This window comes from Hippopotamus amphibius, chromosome 8 (genome assembly GCF_030028045.1).
Source record: "Hippopotamus amphibius kiboko isolate mHipAmp2 chromosome 8, mHipAmp2.hap2, whole genome shotgun sequence".
In the NCBI taxonomy this organism is placed as follows: Eukaryota; Metazoa; Chordata; class Mammalia; order Artiodactyla; family Hippopotamidae; genus Hippopotamus; species Hippopotamus amphibius.
The window spans coordinates 43,082,026-43,106,634 of record NC_080193.1 but is presented as its reverse complement, the minus strand read 5'-3'; the positions used below and the strand labels follow the sequence as shown (position 1 = coordinate 43,106,634).

Here is a 24,609-nt window from a genome sequence, read left to right as displayed (position 1 = left end):
GAAATAAAAGGTCACTTTCAGATATGTATCTTTTCCAATTGGTGCCTAGGGGCATTAATCATTTCCCCCTTGGAGTACTCTTGCTAAAATTCCAGTTTCATCAAGTCATTCCCTTGCTCTAAATACTACATAATCTCTTCCTTCCTACAAAATGCTCTCTGGCCTGGCATTATAAACCCTCTCTCTATCTCCAGCAATCTTCCCAGACCTCTGCATTATTTACACCTCAACACAAATGCCCTGCTTTCTGCACGGTCCTCCAAGCACAGCTTGCTTGCCCACCCTCCCACCTATCTGTCTGTCCACCCACTCACCGATCTATCCTTTCATTCTACAGAGCACACTGAGGGCCTACTATCTGTTCAGTCAATAGTGTAGTAAAGGTAAGCAGTGGTAAATAAGACAGACACTGCTGATGACTTCATGTAGAAGACAGCAGGAAGCACCATGGCCTTAAAAATGAGTTGCAGGACAGCAGAGGCCAAGAGCAGCGTAGATGATGGAGCTATGAGCACTGGGTTAGGAGGATGCCAGATGCTCCTTCACTGAGAGCTACAAAACGTTCACCAAGCAAACTGCATCCTTGCCACCGTGGACGAGCATCATTTCACAGCTGAGGACTGTAACACTCGGTGGAGAAAGATATCCAAAAACACAGAACTATTTTTATGTTCCTTATTCATGAGTACTTCAAAGATAATTCTTTACAGTTTAATTTAAAATGATGGAAACAATAAAATCTCAGGGCAAGGCTTCATAATACCGCTTGCCTTGCTCTACTAATACTTCTGGTAAAAAGCACTTTCTTACTACTTTCTTTTTCAAATACAAGCATACATGTGCATTTTTCCTCTGCCTATATTTAAACATTTTTCTTCTGCCTGAAAGAAAAGGAATTTAGTTTCGAGCTGAACAGAGGCAGCTGCAATAAAGTACCAACCATAAACAGATCTATACATTCACTGTACTCAACTACAACAACAAACACACTTGGTTTTGACTTCATGATTACACATATCCTTTCTTCCCCAGTGAGATTTCCTGAGCAAGTGATGACATCTCTACTTTACTGCCAGCAGTTTGTTAAAGTGGCCTTCAGAGTCTCCAGGGAAGGCAAAAGGAACAAACTGCACCTGGGCATAACCTCTTAAAAAGGTATTCTTGCGGAAACAACCTTAACATCCATCAACTGAGGAGAGGGTAAGCAAAGTGCGGCCTACCTATACAATGGAATATGAAACAGTCATAAAGAAGGAAGTTCTGAGACAGGCTAAAACATGGATGAACCTTTAAAATTTTATGCTTAGTGAAAAGAAGCCACTCACAAAAAACTTCCAATTACACAAAATATCCAGAATAGAAAAATCCATAGAAACAGAAACTAAATTAGTGGTTGCTGAAGGACAGGAAGAGGGGGAAATGGACGGTGACAACTAATGGGGCACATCATTTCTTTTGGGGGAGATAATAACGTTCTAAAATTAGACAGTGTGATGCTCACACAACTGAGAATATACTAAAACTTGTACATTCTAAAAGATTGAATTTTATGGCATGTACACTATTTCTCAATGAAGCTGTATCTGTTAAAAAGGCATTCTTAAGTTCTCAGAGTAAAGCTACCTTAGATACTAGTTGACATTATTACTGACTGATTCCAGAATGAGGAAGGAGACAGCTGCTTAACAACTTTAGAACTGGGTTTCCTTGCTGGCGCAGTGGTTAGGAATCCACCTGCCAACGCAGGGGACACGGGTTCAAGCCCTAGTCTGGGAAGATTCCACATGCCATGAAGAAACTAAGCCCATGCACCACAACTACTGAGTCTGTGCTCTAGAGCCCATGAGCCACAACTTTTAAGCCTGCATGCCACAACTGCTAAAGCCCATGCACCCAGAGCCTGTGCTCTGCAACAAGAGAAGACACTGCACTGAGAAGCCTGCACACTGCAAAGAAGAGTAGCCCCCACTCTCCGCAACTAGAGAAAGCCCACGCGCAACGAAGACCCAATGCAGCCAATAAATAAAATAAATAAAAATAATTTAAAAAAAGAGAAGAAGGACTTTAGAACCATAAGGAAGTCAACAATCCAGGTCTATTCCTACCATCTAATGCCTATGTTTAGTGGGCATTTAAAAGGCACTGGATATCTTTCAAAGTTTACAAGGATTTATCCAGGAAGATTTTCTCTCCTTTTGGAGGAAACGCTCATGAATTTAGAAGCTCATACAATGAACTCAAGGTGCAAAGAGTTTAAACAAAACAGTGTTGCAATCTTGGGTTCTCTTCTGAACATCACAACCCAATAAATGCAGATTCTGAAAGACAAATCAAAAAGGCCCAAAGTTGTTCCTGAAATACTCCTTACTAGTTGCTGTTAAATCCAGGTATTCTCGCTCAGCTGTCAAAATCCTGGAGTTGATTCGTGGAACAACATTTGGCTGATTCATGATATACTCTACCACATCCTGATCATGGGACAGCTCACCCTACAGGGGGAAAAAAAAAAGAAACAGAGTGCGGGTGAGATGCACATTAAACAAACATGATCAATAAACTATTGTTTATTAGGAACTAAAAAATCATTAACTTTATACTATCTTTTCATATACTGGTAATAGCTAAAAACAGAAGTTACCATGTATAGGTGCCAAGCAAGGTGCTTTACATACAGTATCTCTAATCTGTTCAACAATGTGAGGAAGATGTGGTACAAAAAGGTTAAATAACTTACTCAAAGTCACAGAGCTAATGAGAAGTGTGTATGAAATGCAAACCCATGTTTATTCGATCTCACCACAGAAAGAAGTAAGCTCTAGAAATTAGTTAAGAGTTAACACAAGCAAAAATCCATCCTGAGATCTACTCACAGTTAGTTTCTCTCTAAAGAAAGCCAAATGCCTTCTCTAAAGCAGTTAATATACTTCATAAATAAAAAAAAAAAATCACCCCAAGCCTTTTTCAATCTCAGGGCATCCAAGCAATTCTACATTTCCAGAGTCACAATTACACTGGGGGAGAAGAAGTCATTTATCATTAATTCTTCCCTTTTATACTCATATCACAGAAATACATGAAGGTAACGTAAATGGCTGTGGAAACTTGCAAGTTTTTCACACAATATATTTCACACAAAACCATATTTCAACATCATTTTCAAGGGGAATAGACGTCAATCAAATATACACAATCAAGTCTTTAAAAATCCACTTAGTCATCTTCTGTGGCTACTCATCTCAAGAGCAATAACTCACATACAAATCCCCAAACTGTAAGCCAATAATGAGCATATGAACCAACCACACAATTCAAAGGCTTATTACAAAGGTGATCGATGACTCGGTATAGATGTAAGTCCACGTATAAAACTTTGGTCCCTATTTTAAACCTGAACTGATTCCAATTAAAAGCCTAACTCAAGGAGGTAATTTGCAACATCTATCAAAAATTTACAGGTACACACCTTTTAATGCAGCTGATTTACACACACATACACACACACACACACACACACAGTGGTTGTTTCCAGAAAGAAAAGATGGCAGGGGAAGAGGAATGAATAAGTGACAATTTCTCTTCATTTATACCTCTATACACATTTTGAATCTCACACTATCTACGTATCATATGCTTTTATAGTGAATTTAGTGCAAAACGTAAAACGTACATTACCCTTTGACACAATTCCAATAATGCGTATTTCTCAAAAAATTATAAAGTACAAAGATATGCATTTTAGAAGATTCATTGAGCATTATTTATAAAAATGTAAATCTATAAGCAACATCCAACATTAGGGGATGAAATAAATGATTGTTTATTGCTAAAAAGGAATAGCAGCAATCTAAAAGCATTGAGATAGAGTTGTTACGTTCAGAAATGCAGTGCTAAGATATACTCAATTAGAAAAGGAAGCTAAAAAATGCACACATACGTATATATAAATCAATATACATGGAGACAGAAATATTTCTCTAAGTCTGAGGGGAAAAACTTTCATTTTTACTTTATACAATTTAGTATTTCCCAAATTTAATATTTTCTAAATATGTGTGGAAGCACCTATAACTTTTGTCATAATATCTAAATTCTTATCTAGATCAAACCACAATTCTCACTGGCAATAAATACAAAGGGAAACAGAGGAAAACTAGTATTCAAAGAGGGAATAATGTTTGAAAGTCACCACTCTTTTAAGTCACAGATACGTTACTATCTAAAAAACAGGAAAAACTCTTCTGAATTTTTATATTCAACAATGTTGAAGAAAAATGTTTTAAATGGAGGCTGGAAAGTGGAAATGTTGGAATTACCCTTTCTTTATCTTTTCATTAATATCACTAAACAAAGGAATAAAATAATTACCACCTCTTTTAGACTATTCTTAACTTTGGAAAATAAGCCAAACCCATTCGTTTCATGTTTCATTCCTGGAGCTCCGTGAAGAACAAATTCCTGAACAAAACTACTAGGACCTATTCTTATTCATGAGGAGACATGCAACTGAATTTGGCCAGCATTTTTTTGTGGGTGTATAAATGCATTAACAGTCAGCACAAGAAATAGCTTCTTTGAAAAACATTGCTTGTTTTTTTTTTTTAAACAAATGATGCTGGGAAAACTGGATATCCACGTGCAAAAGAATGAAGTGAGACCATTACCTCACACCAAACACAAAAACTAAATCAAAAACATAAACATAAGAGCTAAAACTATGAAACTTTTAGAAGAAAACATTAGGGAAAATCTTCATGACATTGAATTTGACTATGATTTTTCTGATATGTCACCAAAATCACAGGTAACAAAAAGGAAAAAGAGATAAATAGGACTTCATCAAAACTAGTTTTAATATTTTAATATTAATATTTTAAATATTATGACAAAAGTTATTTGTGCTCCTACACATATTTAGAAAATACTAAACTCTGGATATTCAATTGTATAAAGTAAAATAAATGAAAGTTCTTCTCATCCCAATCTCTAGAGAAATATTTCTGTGGTCTCCATATATACATCAATTTTTTTTTAAATTTTTTTGGCCGCTTGCATGTAGGATCTTAGCTCTCTGACCAAGGATCGAACCCGCGCCCCTGCAGTGGAAGCTTGGAGTCTTAACCACTGGACCACCAGGGAAGTCCCATATGGATCTATACGCATATGTGCATTTTTCAGCCTACCTTTCTAATTGTATATATCTTAGCTCTGCATTTCTGAACATAACAACTCTATCTCAACAGTTTTAGGTTGCTACATAGTACTCCTTTTTACAAATGAATAGTAACATTTATTTCATCCCCTAATGCTGGACGTTACTTGTAGAAACTTTTGTGAATCAAAGGACACCATCAAGAAGGTGAAAAGAGAACTGACAGAATGGAAGAAAATACTTGCAAATCGTATGTCTGATAAGGGATAAATATCCAGAATATATAAAGAACTCCTACACTTCAACATCAATTAAAAAAAATAAAAAACCATTTTGAAAATGGGCAAAGGACTTGAACAGACAATAAGCAAATGGCTAATAAGCACCTGAAAAGATGTTCAGTCTCATTAGTCTCTAGGGAAATGCAAATCAAAACCATAACGGGATACCACTTCACACCAACCAGAATGGCTAAAATCAAAATAACAGAAACTAAGGTGCTGGTGAGGATGTGCTACGGAAAAGTTTGGTGGTTCCTCAAAATGTTAAACATGGAATTACCATATGATCCAGCAATTCCACTTCTATGTATATATCAAAAAGAATTTAAAGCAAGGACTTGAACAGGTATTTGTACACCAATGTTCATATAGCACCATTATTCACAATAGCCAAAAGGGGGAAACAACCCAAATGTCCATCAACACATGAATGAATAAGCCAAATGTGGTAGCCATGTCATTCAATTTTAACAGGAAAGAAATTCTAACACATGCTGCAATGTGTATGAACCTTAAAGCAAGCAAAACACAAAAGTGACAAATACTGTACGATGACACTTACATGAAATACCCGGAATAGGCAAACTCATAGATTCAGAAAGTAGAATAGTGGAATCCCAGTAGGAAAAGTTACCTTTATGGCATTTTAACTTGCCCTATTACTATCTACTTCTCCCCAGCTAGGCAGGATGCTTGAGAACCAACAGCCCTGCAATAAAGGTGAAAACCAGTAGACTAGGAAAATTCCCAGGCATTCTCTTTATTTGAGCTGAGACAGACCTTACTCAGTGCCAAGTGCCTTTTTCCTGGAGGTGTTTATCGAAAAGAATCAGGGGTAACTGTTTAATGTCTCAGTTGTTTGAGTGGTGACAGCAGTTGGATTAACATAAAGCTGGCCAAAAAGAGCAGAAGAAAAAGCTAGAGAATGAGATGTCTATGAGTGATTTTGAAAACTTCTCATATTCCTTGGAATCTAAAAGGCCACATACGTGGTGGTGAGGGGTGTGTACATGCCCAGGAAAAATCTTTGAAGGCCCTAAACTCTTGGCTCTAAGCTTGACACTCACTCTGTGCAAGCAAGAACTGAAGAGCTGTAATCTGCCTGGCTGAGTGTTGAAAGATACTCCAGCACGTATACAGACACACTTGAGAAAAACTGGGAAACTTCCTTGGATTCACGCATTTAAGAAAATCTCTGTTCATTCATTAGCCTAGCAATAAGCTAACAAACAGAGACTTAAAAGGCCACACGTGACAAAGAATACAGACTTTAAAGAATACAGTAAACTCACTAAACAAACAACAGCTGCAACAACAACAAACCTTGGTAGGGAAAAGACTGATTTATGAAGATGTCACATTACATTAATTAAAATGTCCAGTTATCAACATATTTTAAAGACATGCAAAGAAACAAGAGTGTGGCCCATAATCAGGAGAAGCAGCAGTTAGTACATAGTGTTCCTGAGACAGCCCAAGCACTGGACTTAATACACAAAGTTTTAAAATCAGCTATTTAAATATATTCAAAGAACTAAAGGAAATTCTGTCTAGCAAACTAAAGGCAAGTTTGAGACTCGTGTCTCACCAAATAGACAATATTAATAAAAAGAAAAATTATGGAAAAGAACCAAACAGAAAAACTGGAGTTAAAAAATACAATAGCTGAAATGAAATATTCACTAGAAGGACTCAGAAGGAGATTTTAGCTGACAGTAAAAGGAATCAGGGCTTCCCTGGTGGTGCAGTGGTTAAGAACCTGCCTGTCAATGCAGGGGACATGGGTTCAAGACCTGCTCTCAGAAGATCCCACATGCCAATGAGCAACTAAGCCCATGCACCACAACTACTGAGCCTGTGCTCTAGAGCCCATGCACCGCAACTACTGAAGCCCATGCGCCTATAGCCCGTGCTCCACAGCAAGAGAAGCCACTGCAACGAGAAGCCCATGCAATGCAACAAAGAGTAGCCCCCGCTCGCCACAACTAGAGAAAGCCCATGCACAGCAATGAAGACCTAACGCAGCCAAAAATAAATAAATAATAAATAAATAATAAAATAAATCTTAAGAAAAGTAAAATAAAAAATAATAAATAAAGAAAAGGAATCAGTGAACTTTAAGACACACCAATTGAGATTATCCAGTCTAAGGAAAAGAAAAAAAGAAACTTGTAGGACAGCAGACAGTATCAATATACGCATACATCCAGAAGGGGGAGAGAGAAAGAAAGGACAGTGTGTAATAAAGAATCTGGCTACCTCCCTGGTTCCTGGGGGGGTAACCTCTTAATCCTGACATATGCTGAGTGACAGGAGTGATGTCTCTATTATTTGTGGATGGACCCTCAGACCACACCTGATAGTTTATATTAAGGAGGTGATTCCTGGTGGGCCCTCAGGTAGTTTGTGCTAACAAGATGACTCAGAATGCAGGCTGCCTAGGCCAGTAAGATCAACCATGTGTTTAGAGGATTGGTGTTTCAAGCAGCATGACCTCCAGAAACAGGAGGGGGGCTGGAGAGTGAGTCACATGGCCAATGATTCAATCAATAGTGCTATGCAATGAAGCCGCAACAAAAACTATGGACACCAAAACTTGACTGAACTTCCCTGGTTGGCAATACCCCACATGTTATCACACATCAATGAGCTGGGAGGATAATATATCTTGACTTCATGGGGAAAAGACACAGAATTTTTACATCTGGAACCTTCCCAAGGTTTTCTGTGTGCACCTCACTCTTTGGCTGGTTCTGACACATATTCTATTACTATAATAATGCTAATTGTAAAGAGAGCACTGTCCTGAGTTTTGTAAGCCATTCTAGCAAATTATCAAAACTGAGGGAACCCCTGCATTTGTAGCCAGCTGATCATAAGTAAGGGTGGCCTGAGGATCTCCGAACTTGTGGCTGGTGTCTAAAGTGAAGACAATCTTGTGGAGAACTATGTCCTGAATCTGTTAGGACTATGGCCTAACTCAGAGTTGTGTGGTATCAGAAGTCATGAGGGGCCAAAAGACTGTTAGAAGAAATAAAGGGTAAAAAGTTCCCAGATTTGATGGAAAACATTAATTTACATATCTAAGAAATGTAATGAGGGTATATCCACATAGCATACGGTTTTTCAATCTCAGCACTACTGATATTTTGGACTAGATAATTCTTTGGAAAGGGAAGCTGTCCTGCTTCTTTGGAAGCAGGGGGACTGACCTGCACATTGTAAGAGGTTTAGTAGCATTCCTGACTCCGGCTTACTAGATGCCAGCAGCACCCCTCCCCTCCACCAAATATGATAACCAAAACTGTCTCCAGACACTGCCAAATATGCTGCCAGGTGGGGCAAAATTGACTCTTATTGAGACCCAATGCTGCGATGGAATACTATACAGCTATCTTAAAAAACTGAGAATACTCTATGCATTGAATTAGAAAGACATAACATGCATCTTGTTAAGTGAAAAAAAACCAAGGTAAAGAATAGTTATGTAATTTGCTACCACTTTTGAATAAAGGCTGGGAAGGAGTAAATATTCACTGTTAGCATACAGATACAAAAATGCTTTGGAAGAATTTAGAGGAAACTTAAAACAGCAATTACCTATTATTGGAAGGTGGGTAGATGGATGGCTATATACAGAGAGAGATTTTTTTATTTTATTTTTTATGATTTAATAACCATGGGAATTTTTAAAATAATTAGATACACTGATCAAAACTGACAAATCATTTGAGTCTTTCCATTAGCTGTGTCTTAATAATCATTACCCATAAGGGTGCCAGACCTTGATTTCCCTCTCAAGCTACTGAGAATCCTTAAGCGTACTGAGATTTTCTTTGCCTATACATTGGTTTGGGCTCCTGAAACATCTCTATAGTGACGCATATTTTGACATCTTGAAAAGTGGAAAACTAAGGGAGTGGAAATACTGTAGATTGCTGCAAAAAACAAACAAACAAACAAAAAAGAAATGTAAAATACTATAAGTAGGAAAAACTCAAGAGTTCTACACCTAGACATGCCCTTGTCATCTGAAAGATGACAATATTTTCTATATAGGAAATGTAAAAGAACCCACAAAAAAACTATTAGTGCTAATAAACAAGTTCAACATGATTACAGCATATAAGATTGATATATAAAAATCAAGTGCATTTCTATTCACTATCAATGAACTATCCAAAAATGAAATTAAGGAAACAATTCCATTTACAACAGCATCAAAAAGAATAAAACATAAAATACTAAGGAATAAATTTAACAAAAGAAGTGTAAGATTTCTTCACTGAAAACTATAAAACATCATTAAAAGAAAGTAACAAGACCTAAACAAATGGAAATACATCCTGTGTTCATGGGTTCGAAGGTTCAATATTGTTAAGATGTCAATATTCCCCAAACTGATCGACAGATTCAACACAATTCCTATCAAAATCCCAGTGGCCCCTTTTTTGCAGAAACTGCCAAGCTGATCTTAAGAGTCTTATGGAACTGAAAGGGACACAGAAGAGCCAAATCTTTTTTTTTTTTTTAAAGGAACACCAACAACCAAAACTTTTATTTAGATAAACATCATTTCTCCATTTCTCCAATGCATTAAGGGCACAGTCAGGCTAAAGAATAGCCTTGTTTCCTTTCGTGGCCATATCCTATTTATAGTGAGCTTGACACTTTCTCTCAGTTTTCTAGCTAAATCCTTTACATTTGTGTAACTAAAGAGCCCAGACTGGGACTTTTTCTAAAAACATAAGTCTGCTCCAAAGAAGAAATGATGTCTCCACCCCCAGAAACTAAAAATTGTCAACACAATTCAAATATTAATATTTCAGTTACAAACTTCCATGAGGAAGGGAGCAGCCCCAGCCATCACCTTACTACCAGATGCACGAGTGTATGTGTACACACAGGTGTGTGTGCATGTGTTCTGTGTATGCATTAAAGAATGGTAACGTACAGAATCACAACTGGTGGCTGTAACATCTACAGGATCAAAGTGAAGAAACTGTGGGCTATGCTCATTTTCTATCATTTGCTTTTTTGGACTTGTTTTTGCTTGGATTTTTAAGACGCGTCTGAAAGTGGAACACGCACAAAGCACACACGCAAAGCTGAGCTTTAGGTGCTTTTTGTTGGTTTTAAGCCCCTGATATTTTACTTTCTATTCCCTTGATCTTTCTCCTAACAAACAAAGCCTCACATGTCTGATTAATTAAGGTTTTAGATAATCATATTTCACTAGGTATTTTACAAATTTCATAGACAACTGTCTGTAGGTTGGCCTGGAGCAAAATGGCAGATGGGGCCTGTCTGATCGCAGAGAAGAGCCTGGTGAAAAGAGCAGACTGAAAAGCAAAGGTGTTCATTTAAATCAACGAGATTTAGAATTGGAAGAGTTCCTTTCTAAAAACATTCATTTCAGCAAATATTGAGTCGAAATTTGTGATATTTATTTAAAATTACACAATGAGTTTTGAAACCACAAGGGCACGTAATTATCTTGTCTGTAGCTCACTCTTTGAACTCAAATCTGATTTTTTTAAAATATTAATTTTAATCTTAAAACTTTATATCAATTGCTTGTCTCTGTGCTTGAGCAGTTTCTAATCTGTCAGGTGGTAAATAGGCTTGTGCTTTTTAAAAAACTTTTTAATCAAATTAGCAATATAATACATGTTCACTGATGAAAATATAATAAATACAGAAGAGCCCAAAGAAAAACAATCATCCGTAATCTTGCCATGCTGTTCATGAAAAAGCTGCTCATTTGAGGTATTTATTTCCAGCATAACACACACGCGTGTGCACACACACACATGCACACGCGCACACATACATACACACAGACATACTTACATATGAACACACCTACCCAGACACATTCACATACATACAGTAACAGGGATCAGCCTGGCCATACTATAATAATCCACTTGCTGGAACTTGGCAACATATGATAAACATACCTTTAGATATTCTTAGTTAACATCCTTCTAATGGCTACATTTTGCTCCATCATATTGAATATTTAAATTATTTCTAATTCTTCGCTTTCATAATGACTGCTTCATTGTATATTTATATATTTCATATTCATATATGTTTACATATTTAATATTCACAGAAGAGCCAAACATTCTTAAAGCACAATTCAAAGTTGGAAAACTCATACTTGATTATGACAATAATCAAGACTGTGAGGTGTTTCCATAGGAAAAGATATATAAGTTAATGGAAAACAACAGATGGTTCAAAAATAAACCTCTACATTAGCGGGCAATTTATTTTTGACAAGGGTACCATGAAAATTTAAAGGGGAAAGACTATTCTTTTCAATAAATGCTGCTAGGGCAACTGAATATTCAAAAAGATACCCAGTTGCAAGTCTCAAACTGGACACAGAAAAAGAGGTGGACACCTATCTCACTCCCTATACAAAAATTAACTGAAGGCGATAGGATTAAGATGGCGGAGTAGGAGGACATGCACTCACTCCCTCTTGCAAGAGCACCAGAATTACAACTAACTGCTGAACAATCATTGACAGAAAGATACTGGAACTCACCAAAAAAGACACCCCACATCCAGAGACAAAGGAGAAGCTGCAATGAGACGGTAGGAGGGGCGCAATCACGTTAAAATCAAATCCCATAAATGCTGGGTGGGTGACTCACAAACTGGAGAACAGTTATACTGCAGCAGTCCACCCGCTAAAGTGAGGATTCTGAGCCCAACAACAGGCTTCCCAACCTGGGAGTCCAGCAACGGGAGGAGGAATCCCCAGAGAATCAGACCCTGAAAGCCAGTGGGATTTGATTGCAGGACTTCCACAGGACTGGTGGAAACAGAGACTCCACTCTTGGAGGGCACACAAAAAAATGTGCTCACCAGGACCCAGGGGGAAGGAGCAGTGACCCCATAGGAGACTGAACCAGACCTACCTGCTGGTGTTGGAGGGTTGCCTGCAGAGGTGGGGGGGCAGCTGTGGCTCACAGAGGAGACAGGGGTACTGGCAGCAGGGGTTCTGGGAAGTGCTCATTGGCATGAGCCCTCCCAGAGTCCGCCATTAGCCCCACCAAAGAGCCTGTGGGCTCCAGCACTAGGTGGCCTCAGGCCAAACAACCAACAAGGTGTGAACACAGCCCCACCCATTAGCAGACAAGCAGATTAAAGTTTTACTGAGCTCTGCCCACCAAATCGGATTAAAGCTTTACTGAACTCCACCCACCCAGCCCTATCCACCATCAGTCCCTCCCATTAGGAAGCACACAGGAGGCTCCTAGATAGCTTCCTCCACAAGAGGGCAGACAGCAGAATCAAGCAGTATCAGCAGTATTCCGTCTTGTGGAACTGAAAACCACAGCCACAGAAAGACAGAGAAAATGAAAAAGCAGAGGACTTTGTACCAGATGAAGGGGCAGGATAAAGCCCCAGAAAAACAACTAAATGAAGAGGAGATAGGCACCCTTTCAGAAAAAGAATTCAGAATAATGATAGTGAAGATGATCCAGGACTTTGAAAAAAGACTGGATGCAAAGATCAAAAAGTTTACCAAAGACCTAGAAGAATTAAAGAGCAAACAAACAGAGATATGCAACACAATAATGGAAATGAAATATACACTAGAAGGAACCAATAGCAGATTAACTGAGGCAGAAGGACGAATAAGTGACCTGGAAGACAGAATGGCGATCATCACTGATGCAGAAAAGAATAAAGAAAAAAGAATGAAAAGAACTGAAGACAGCCTAAGAGACCTCTGGGACAATGTTAAACACACCAATATTCGCATTATAGGGGTCCCAGAAGGAGAAGAGAGAGAGAAAGGACCTGAGAAAATCTTGGAAGAGATTATAGTTGAAAACTTCCCTAACATGGGAAAGGAAACAGCTACCCAAGTCCATGAAGGGCAGAGAGTCCCAGGCAGGATAAATCCAAGGAGAAACATGCCAAGACATATAGTAGTCAAGCTGACAAAAATTAAAGACAGAGAAATGTTATTAAAAGCAACAAGGGAAAAACAACAAATAACATACACGGGAACTCCCATAAGGTTAACAGCTGATTTCTCAGCAGAAACTTTGCAAGCCAGAAGGGAGTGGCATGATATATTTCAAGTGATGAAAGGGAAGAACCTACAACCAAGAATACTCTACCCAGCAAGGATCTCATTCAGATTCAATGGAGAAATCAAAAGCTTTACAGACAAGCAACAGCTAAGAGAATTCAGCACCACCAAAGCAGCCCTACAGCAAATGCTAAAGGAACTTCTCTAAGCGGGAAACATAAGAGAAGGACCTACAAAAACAACAATAAAATGGTAATAGGAACATACATATCCGCAATTACCTTGAATGTAAATGGACTAAATGCACCAACCAGAAGACACAGACTGGCTGAATGGATACAAAAACAAGACCCATATATATGCTGTCTACAAGAGATCCACTTCAGATCTAGGGACACATACAGATGGAAAGTGAGGGGATGGAAAAAGATATTCCATGCAAATGAAAATCAAAAGAAAGCTGGAGTAGCAATACTCATATCAGATAAAATGGACTTGAAAATAAAAAATGTTACAAGAGACAAGAAAGGATATTACATAAAGATCAAGGGATCAATCCAAGAAGAGGAGATAACAATTATAAATATATATGCACCCAATATAGGAGCACCTCAATACATAAGGCAAATGCTAACAACTATGAAAAGGGAAACGCAAGGCAGAAATAGAGACACAGGTGTAGAGAACAAACACATGGACACCAAGTGGGGAAAGCGGGGAGGGCTGGGGGGGAATGAATTGGGAGACTGGGATACCAAATTGTACACTCTAAATATATGCTGTTTATTGTCTGTTAACTGTATCTCAATAAAAGTTCTTAAAAAAAAAATTAACTGAAGATGGATCAAAGAACTAAATGTTAAGAGAAAACACAGAACTCTTCATGACCTAGGATTAAGCAAGAGTTTCTTACATATGATACAAACAGTACAAGCAACAAGAACAAAAAGTAAATTGAACTTAATCAAAATTTAAAACATTTGTGCTTTAAAAGACACTACCAAGAAAGTAAAAAGACAAACCAGAAAATGAGAAAAAATATTTGAAAATCATATATAATAATAAGGAATTCATATTCAGAATATATAAAGAATTCTTAAAACTCAACAGTAATAAAACAAATAATCCAATTAAACACAGGCAAATAATCTGAATAGACATTTCTCCAAAGAGAAAATAAATGGCCGATTAGCATAGGAAACAATGCTCAATATCATTCATGTTTGAGTGATGCAAAGCAAAACCACAAAGAGATACCACCTCACACCCACAAGGCTATAATCAAAGAGACAGACAATACCACGTGCTGGCTAGAATTTAGAGAAATGGAACCTGTATACATTGCTGGTAGGAACGTTTAAAGGTACAGCTGCTTTACAAACAGTCTGGCAATTATGTTAAAAATAGAATTACTGGTAAAAATAGAGTAACTACATGAGCAGGCAATTCCATGCCTGGGTGTATACTCAAGACATACATCTACATAAAAACTTCTACACGGCTGCTCAGAGCAGCAGCATTGTTCACAGTAGCCAAAAAGTGGCAATAACCCAAATATGCATCAACTGAAGAATAAATAAACAAAATGTGGTATATCCATTGGAGGAACTACTATTTGGCCATAAAAAGGAATGAAGTACCGACACATGCTCCAACAAGGATAAACCCCCAAAACATTACGCTAACTAAAAGAAATCAGTCACAAAAGATCATATACTATATGAATCCCTTTACATAAAATGTCCAAAACAGGCAAATCCATGCAGACTGAAAACATACTGATGGTTGCCAGGGGGTAGGGTAGCAGAAAATGGGCAGGGATTGCTACTGGGTGTCAGGTTTATTTTAGGGGTGAGGATAATGCTCTGAAATTAGTGGTGGTAGCTGCATAATTCTGTGTAAATATTAAAATCCACTGCATAGTCCACCTTAAAAGGCTGAGTATTATGGCATGTAACTATATATTTTTATACATATAAATAAAATATTTTAACTTTTATGAGTCAAAATTCCTTACAAGTAGAAAAAAATGTCTCTGAGAATGGCTAAATTCTTAAGAATTTTTAAAATAAAATTTAATCTTGAAGCCTGTGAAAGCAGATATTTCAAAAACAATGTACAGGGGACTTCCCTGGTGGCACAGTGGTTAAGACTCCACCTGCCAATGCAGGGGATATGGGTTCAATCCCTGGTCCAGGAAGATTCCACATGCTGTGGAGCAACAAAGCCCGCATGCCACAACTACTGAGCCCACATACTGCAACTACTGAAGTCTATGCACCTAGAGCCCATGCTCTGCAACAAGAGAAGCCACCTCAATGAGAAGCCTGCACACCACAATGAAGATTTGCCCCCACTTGTCTCAACTAGAGAAAGTCCATGCATAGCAACAAAGACCCAACGAAGCCAAAAAAATAAATTAAAAAAAAAAAAAAAAAACAATGTACAGAAAGTCTCATGGATATTTTCACTACAGGAAAACCTGCTAGGAGTCTGCAAATCAACTATGAATCATGTATAGAAAACAGTGATATGTAAAGAATTCTGTTGCCTACTACAGAGACTACAAAAATGTAAGCAAACCATTCTCTTTCAAAATCAGCCTTGAAACACTACTTACCAAGTATACTGCTCTTTGGAAGAAGGTTGTGGTCTCCAGGATTTTGTGCATTGTGATGGTTTCCAACTCATCAGGGTCCAGCTGATCCTTTTCAAAGGGCATTCCATTGAACAGGACGACAGGCAGTGGACCAACTCCAGTCTGCTCATAATAGCCTCTTGCCTCCTAAAACACATGGGACCACAAATTGCACATTTTTGTCCTTCATGAGACAAAAGGAACCAAGTGTATTTTTCACACATACGAATTCTAACAAGAAATATGGAAACCAAGAAATAACTAAAGAAAAATTCTTGAAAAAATATATAAAGAACACAACATTGCAAATCAACTATACTCCAATAAAAATTAATTTTAAAAAATATGTATATATATATAAAGAACAATATCACAGTTAATATCCTACTAGATATATTTGAGTTTAAATTACTGAGTTTTAATAAGACCAAAAAACCTTGTAAATCAGCAGGTGGCTGAAGGTGGGGATGAGGGTCATTTTAAGCAGCCCAGGCTACCAGACATGAATTACGGACACTACAGCCCAGATCACACAACAGACCTTTCTGCAGTGATGGAGATATTCTATCTTCACTCCAATGCGGTAGCCAGTAACTACATGTAGCTACTGAGCACAAGAAATTAATTAATTTCCATTTTAAAAGCTCATGTGGCCAGAGGCTACCATGACGGGCAGCACAGCTACAGATGGTCGTATATTATTAGTGCTCCTGGGCAGATAACCTGAGATGAAATATTCACACCCAATTCTAAATTTAAAAGGGTCCATATCACTAAAAAAGAAATTACACCTACAAAAAACAAAACAATGTTGGTGGGAAAACAGTGTTCAAAAATCCCTCTATAATGTACTAAGCTCAATCTTTTTCATTCTCCAGGACAAAAGAGGTTCCTTGGCAGGGAAATACCAGGCAAACAAATACATCTGAGACTTTTCCCACAATCAACATAGGTACATTCCTTCAGATATCAACCACAGACCTAAGACTAAGTTTTCAGAGTAAAAACTATTACTACCCAAGATATTAAAAAGGTCTTTATGAATACAGGGATATGTGTATAAAAACAGATGATTGAACCTGGTGTACCCCCAAAAAAATAATTTAAAAAAAAAAAAAAAAGGTCTTTAAAGTATTCTTGTTAAACATCTTGTAATCGATATTTTCTGAAAACAGCAGAATTATAAAACATATAACCCTTTTAGACAGCACAAATAGAAAAGTACTTCAATTCAGTAACTAGTACCAGTCATCAGCTTAGTTTCAGATCTAGCCACAGTGATAACTGACAGTACAGACTTAACTGATGGATTATAACATGGCAAAGTGAGAAAGGCCTTCTAGGTTGATTTCTGCCATTTCTCTGTATCATTGTTAAAACTTTTAAAATGTACACTCCCAAAACTGTTACATTAATTCTGTTCTTTGACATCTCACCTATTTCAAAGAAGTTCATAAAAACTCAATTTTAATATACTTTGAGCTCTGAAAATCAATACCCCAAGGAAACAAAACAAAACCCACATTATATAACTCTCAGTGACAATAAGAAGTAACACTGGTTTTCTCTGAAAGTGGCAACTGAGTAAAAGTCAAGAGTGGGAGGGAGATGTTTTGACTGTAAACCTTCCATTTCACAACCTGCAAATAGATTATTATACTAAATAACAGAATGCAGGCCAAGTATCAAAGAATCACGCTTAAAAATTACATGTGAAAATTTCTACCAACTGATCACTAAAAATGTTAATCATACATAATTTTGAAACAGTGACTACAGGCAAAGTCACAAATGAGCCATTCATAAATGATAACTGAGATTAATAAAGACTCAGAGTTAATATGCCAAATGTAAAATGTCTGCATGAATAAGTTAGGACTTTTCTTACTTTGGCTTTGAAAGATATAAATATACACTTATCAGACTATATTCTCTTCAGTTCAAAAGATCTACTTTAATTATACTACCTAGTTTTAGAAATAATTACTTTTTTCAAATATCAGGCATTGAAGATAACATAGCTTCAGAATTATAACAAAAGGCACAGATATTTGTAAGGGTAATAACATCTGCTAACCGCATTCATTCCTCCTTTTAAAAAAACGCACTCATTCCTCCTTTTCAAAAAAAATCTATTTTTCTTGGGCTTTTTTATAAAGCCCTGGGTACAGCCCAGGGTACAGCTCCTGTAACTTAAAAAATCTTACTGATCATTAGCTTCTTAGGACCTCTGGATATCTCACAACATCCTTCTCTTGAGAGTATATTCCTACTTAAATAGCTAGGAATTTACAACCTGTTTGTATGGGAAGGGCCTCTAACCAGTACAGATGAGGAAAGTGGCCAAATCTGGGAAACTACTGAGGAGCTAGCAAAATCAAGATTTCAATGCATAAAAGACAATATGTAAAAATATCCTTTTCCCCACTTGAGTCTTCAGCAAAATCAAGATTTCAGTGCATAAAAGACAACATGTAAAAATACTCTTTTCCCCAATTTGTCGACTGTATTATGTTTGTCAAGCAAATCCTTTTGATACAGTAATCATCCATAATAAAAAAGGCAACATGTACTTTTTCTTCAATAGGATAATGGAAAACCAGAGTTAAACATTTTCCAATTGGGAAATATGAGAAAATTCCATTAATTTCCTCAAATATTCCCAAAGTAGCCTTTCTTTCCTTTTATTTCACCTTTTCTTTTTCTACAGAGCACTACTCATGCTGTTTGTGAGAATGTGAAAAATCACCAGGTGCCCATATCACTATTATTTTATTAAAAAAAAACATAAAAGGTAGGTGACTGAACAGAAGGTTGGAAAACAACAATGGAAACATGCTCAATCTAAACTGAGCAGCTCTCATGACTAGCTTCAACTGCAAACCTGTCTTGATATTTCTTATTAAACCAAGGGGATTTAACACTGACGCAGAAGTGATATCAGTATCATGGCTGAATAAGACGTCCCTCATTAGAGTCACCCCACAGAGAAACAACAATCTGGCATCCACCCACAGACAAAAGGGTCTCTGTGGGAGCTCTGGAATCCAGCATCACACACCAAGTGGCCCAGGAGAAGTGCTGCCCACCCGTGCAGCAGGTAACAGGCAGACGGGCTTTGACCCTGGCTGTGGGCTCTGCACTGGCCCATGAGCTGGCTCCAGGGAATCCCTGAGAAAAATTGTCTCAAGCAATCACCCACAGACAAGACAGCCTTTGTGCAAGTCTAGGTTTCCAGCAGAGAAGTGCCAGGACACCACTGGAGCAAAAAAAATACGAGTTTGGACACACTGGAGAGGGTAACAGAAGGTCTGACTTCACTTGCATTGCCCCTCTCCCAAGGCAGCACAGCTTGGGCCACAAGAGATCTTCTGAGCCTATGATTTCTCCTACAGGGAAAGTGAGAGCAAGAGGTTGAGCACTCAACTTCCCCAGCTATGTGGGATGCTGCCAAAGAGGCTCATTTCTCTCCCGCCCCATCCAGAATACTGAACTGTGAGTGGCATCACCAGGTGGGAAGAGGCTGGGAGGGCAGCAGATAGTGCTCGCAGAGGGCACTTAAGAAGGAGGATCCTACTTACTGCATCAAGAAGCCCCCTTATGAGCCACCTAGGACACCTCATCCACAGATGCCCCGCAGTGCTCTGCACACCTTTAGTCACACACACCCACACCCTGTGGCTGGCTCCCAGTGCACAACCCTGACAACGGCAGCAAGAGTGAGCTTTGCCACATGGCCAGCAAGGACATACAGAAAGGCAGTCCCCATCCACAGGCCAGAAAGAGACAAAAAACTTGAGCTTTAGGGCTTCCCTGGTGGCGCAGTGGTTAAGAATCCGCCTGCCATTGCAGGGGACACGGGTTTGAGCCCTGGACCGGGAAGATCCCACATGCCATGGAGCAGCTAAGCCCATGCGCCACAACTACTGAGCCTGCGCTCTAGAGCCCAGGAGCCACAACTACTGAACCTGCACTCTAGAGTCCGCATGCCACAACTACTGAAGCCCGCGCGCCTACAGCCTGTGCTCCGCACCAAGAGAAGCCACTGCAATGAGAAGCCCTCACACGGCAACAAAGAGTAACACCTGCTCTCCACAACTAGAGAAAGCCCAGGCGCCGCCACAAAGACCCAATGCAGCCAAAAATAAATAAAATAAATAATAAAAAAATTTTTTTTAAAAATCTAAAAAAAAAAAACCCTTGTGCTTTAGTGCCACTTTGGAAAAAACAAAAAGGAGATGGCCTGTCAGCACCCAGCCTGGGGCACTGCAGAATCAAAGGGAGGTAAACAATCTTCAGAATCCTGCACGAGAGGGAACAGAAGTATGGAGCAGGTATACCCACAGACATTCTGAGAAAGCCTCAGAATTCTCAGAAGGCTGGAATGGACAGTAAAGACTGGTAGAGTGACTGCTACCAGTCACTTCTGGTAGCAACATAAAATTGTAGGAACATGAAAAATCAAGAAAGCATACCACCACCTAAGGATCATAATAATCTTCCACTAACCAATCCCGAAGACACGGAGATCTGCAATTTACCCAACAAAGAAATCAAAATAGCTGCTTAAGGGAAACTCAGTGAGCTACAGGAAGACACAGAAAGACAATTCAACAGAACCAAGAAAACAATGCACAAAAAAAATCAGAATTTCAACAAAGAGGGAGAGCATAAAAAAGAACCAAACAGGAACTCTGGAGCTGAGGAATATAATGAATCAAATAAAAGAGGACACAGCCTTAACATCAGAGTGAGATCAACCAAAACAAAAACCTCCAAGTTAGAAGACAGGAACTCTGCAATTACCCAGTCAGAGGACAACAAGAAAAAAGAATTAAAGAAATGGTATATGGGTAATTTTCAAATTATTGGAGTTTCAGAGGAGATAAGATGGAGAAGGGGGCAGAAAGCTTATTTAAAGAAATAATGGCTAAGAACTTTCCGAATCTGGAGAGAGATTTGGATATCCAAGTTCCTAAAGATCACAGGTCACCAAACAAAATCGACCCAAAAAGAACCTCTCCAAGACACATTATAATAAAACTATCAAAAATCCAAAGTAGACACTCTTAAAAGCCGCAAGAGAAAAAGAAGCTTGTGACTTACCATGGAAGGCTAACAGTGGACTTCTCAGTAAAAACTTTGCAGGCAGGGAGTGGGTGGGATGACACATTCAAACTGCTAAAAGAAAAAACTGCCAACCAAGAATACTCTACCTGGCAAAGTTATCCCTTAGAAATGGAGGAGAAATAAAGACATTCCCAGACAAACAAAAGCTAAGAGAGTTCATCACCACTAAACCTGCCTTATAAGAAACACTGAAAGGAGTCCTTCATGCTGAAATGAAAGGATGCTTATTGGTAACATGAAAACATACAACACATGAGTAAAGGTAAGTATATAGTCAAATTCAGAATACCCTAACACTGTAATATGATGGTGTATTAACCACTTAACTCTACAAAGGTTAAAAGAGTATTCAGATGAAGCATGAGAGGGCCCTCAAGCATGAATTTGGTAGCAATGCCCTCCCTGATCAAAGGGAATGTGGGATGGATGACAGCTGCCTGAACTCCCCTCTAAAGATGATGCTGTTCACGCAGAAAACTCCATCTTGCCATTGCCATGTTTAAATACAAAGAATATGCTCATGAAAAGCAAAAAGGAAAAAAAAAAGACGAGTATTAAAAGTAACTATAGCTATGATTTGTTATTGAATACACAATATAGAGTTAAACTGTGATGTTCAAAACACAACGGGGGAGGGAATAAAAGGGTAGTTTTTACATGTAATCAAAATCAAGTCACCAACATAAAACAGACTGTTATATCAATCAGCCTCAAATAACTAATAAAATGGCATTAGTAAGTCCCTTACTTATCAATAATTACTCTAAATGTTACTGTATTAAATTCTCCAATTAAAAGGCATACAATGGCTGGATGGATTAAAAAATAAGACCCAACAATATAAGCCTACAATTCCTTGCAGCTCTAAGGACACAAACAGACTCAAAGTGAAGGGATGGACAAAGATACGCTATGCAAGTGGAAACCAGAAGAGAGCAGGATAGCTATATTTATATCAGACAAAACAGAGTTTAAGCCAACAACTGTAACAAGAGAAAAAAAGGTCATTATCAAATGATAATAGGGGTCAATTCACTGAAAAGATTTAACAATTGTAAATATATGTGCACCCAACATCAGAGTACCTAAATGTATGAAATGAATACTAACAGATCTTAGGGAGAAAGAGACAACACTACAATGTTAATAGGGGAATTAAAGATATGGAAGCAACCTAAGTGTCCATCAAAAGATGAATGGAAAAAGAAGATGTAGTATACATACACAATGGAATACTACTCGGCCATAAAAAGAATGAACTTTTGCCATTTGCAACAACATGGATGTACCTGGAGGGTATTATGCTAAGTGAAATAAGTCAGACAGCAGAAGACTAATACTGTATGACATCACTTATATGTGGAATCTAAAAAATACAGCAAAGTAGTGAATATAACAACAACGATAACAACAACAAAAAACAGACTCAGACAAAGAACAATTTAGTGGCTACCAGTGGGGAGAGTGAAGCGAGGAGGGGCAAAATACAGGTAGGGGATTAAGACGCATGTTATATATACATAATACATATCTTCTAGGATAACCCAGAAGACATGGATAAATTCCTAGAAACATAAAACCTACCAAGACTGAATAATGAAGAAATAGAAAATCTGGACAATAACAAGTAAGAAGTTTGAATCAGTTATGAATATTATGTATATTATGTATAAAATAAGCTACAAGGATCTATTATATATATATAACACAGGGAATACAGTCAATATTTTATAACTATAAATGGAGTATAACCTCTAAAAATTGTGAATCACTACATCATACACCTGTAACTTATACAATACTGTACATCAACTATTCTCCAATCAAAAAAAAGAATAAAGAAACGTTTCAAATTTTAAACAATCTAACATTACAACTTCAGGCACTAGAAAAAAAAACTAAGCCGAAAGTACAGTAGAAGGAAGGAAATAAAAATCAAAGCAAAAATAAAAGAACTAGAGATCCAAAAAACAAAAAACCAGAAACAATCAATGAAATTAAGAACTGGTTGAGCTGTTTTTTTCAAAAGATAAAATTGACAAACCTTTAGCTAGACTAAGGAAAAAAAGAGAAAAAAACTCAAAATGAGAAATGAGAGAAGAAGCATTATAACTGATACAACAGAAATACAAAGAATTATAAGAGACTACTATAAACAATTTTATACCAACCATTTGGATAACCTAGAAGAAATGGATAAATTCCTAGAAACATAAAACCTACCAAGACTGAATCATAAAGAAACAGAAAATCTGGACAGGCCAATAATGAGTACGGAATCTGAATCAGTAATGAATATCCTCACAAAAAAAGAAAAGCCCAGGACCACATGGTTTCCTTAGTGAGTTCTACAAAACATTTAAAGAGAAATTAACACCAGTTCCTCTCAAAATCTTCCAAAAAACTGAAGACAGAACGCTCCCCAACATATTTTATGAGGCCAGAGTTACCCTAATAACAAAACGAGACAAAGACGACACAAAAAAAGGAAATTACAGGCCAATATCTCTGATGAACACAGATGCAAAAATCCCCAACAAAATGTTAACAAACTGAATTCACCAATACATTAAAAGGATCATATACCATGATAAAGAGGAATATATTCTAGGGATGCAAGTATAATTCAACATCCCCACATCAATCAATGTGACATACCATATTAACAAAATGAAGGATAAAAACCACATGATCATCTCAATAGATGCAGAAAAAGCATTTCAGAAGATTCAACCCATTTATGATATAAACTCTCAGTAAAGTGGGTATATAAGGGACATACCTCAACATAATAAAGGCCACAAATGACACATTCATAGCTAGCATCATACTCAATGGTGAAAAATTGAAAGCTATCACTCTAAGATCAGGAACAAGACAAGGATGCCCAATCTTACCAGTCATATTCAATATAGTATTAAAAGTCCTAGCCAGAGCAATGAGGTAAGAAAAAGAAATAAAACACATCCAAATTGGAAAGAAGAAGTAAAACTGTTACTATTTGCAGATGACATGATTTTATGTGCAGAAAACCTTAAAGACTTCACCAAAAATTGTTAGAAATAATAAATACAGAAAATTGCAAGATACAAAATCAAAATACAAAAATCTGTTGCATTTTTATATGCTAGGCAGAAAGAAATGAAGAAAACAATCCCATTTATAATCACAACAAAAAGAATAAAATACCTAGGAATAAATTTAATCAGGGAGGTAAAAGACATGTACACTGAAACTTGTAAGACTGTTGAAAGAAACTGAAGACAAATAAATGGAAAGATATTTCATGCTCATGGACTGGAAAACTTAACATTGATAAACGTCCATATTAAGGGACTTCCCTGTT

General features: G+C 37.6%; 1 protein-coding gene across 4 annotated transcripts in view; it reads right to left on the bottom strand.

The window, feature by feature from the left end:
* UGGT1 (UDP-glucose glycoprotein glucosyltransferase 1) overlaps positions 1-24,609 on the bottom strand; it is a 105,643-nt gene that overhangs the window by 40,562 nt on the left and 40,472 nt on the right. For all 4 annotated transcript variants that reach the window (XM_057744759.1, XM_057744757.1, XM_057744758.1 and 1 more), the window contains 2 exons: positions 16,116-16,280; positions 2,369-2,489 (listed from right to left, as the gene is read on the bottom strand). In XM_057744759.1, the coding sequence (XP_057600742.1) occupies positions 2,369-2,489; positions 16,116-16,280 (286 nt within the window). The remainder of the gene's footprint in view (positions 1-2,368; positions 2,490-16,115; positions 16,281-24,609) is intronic.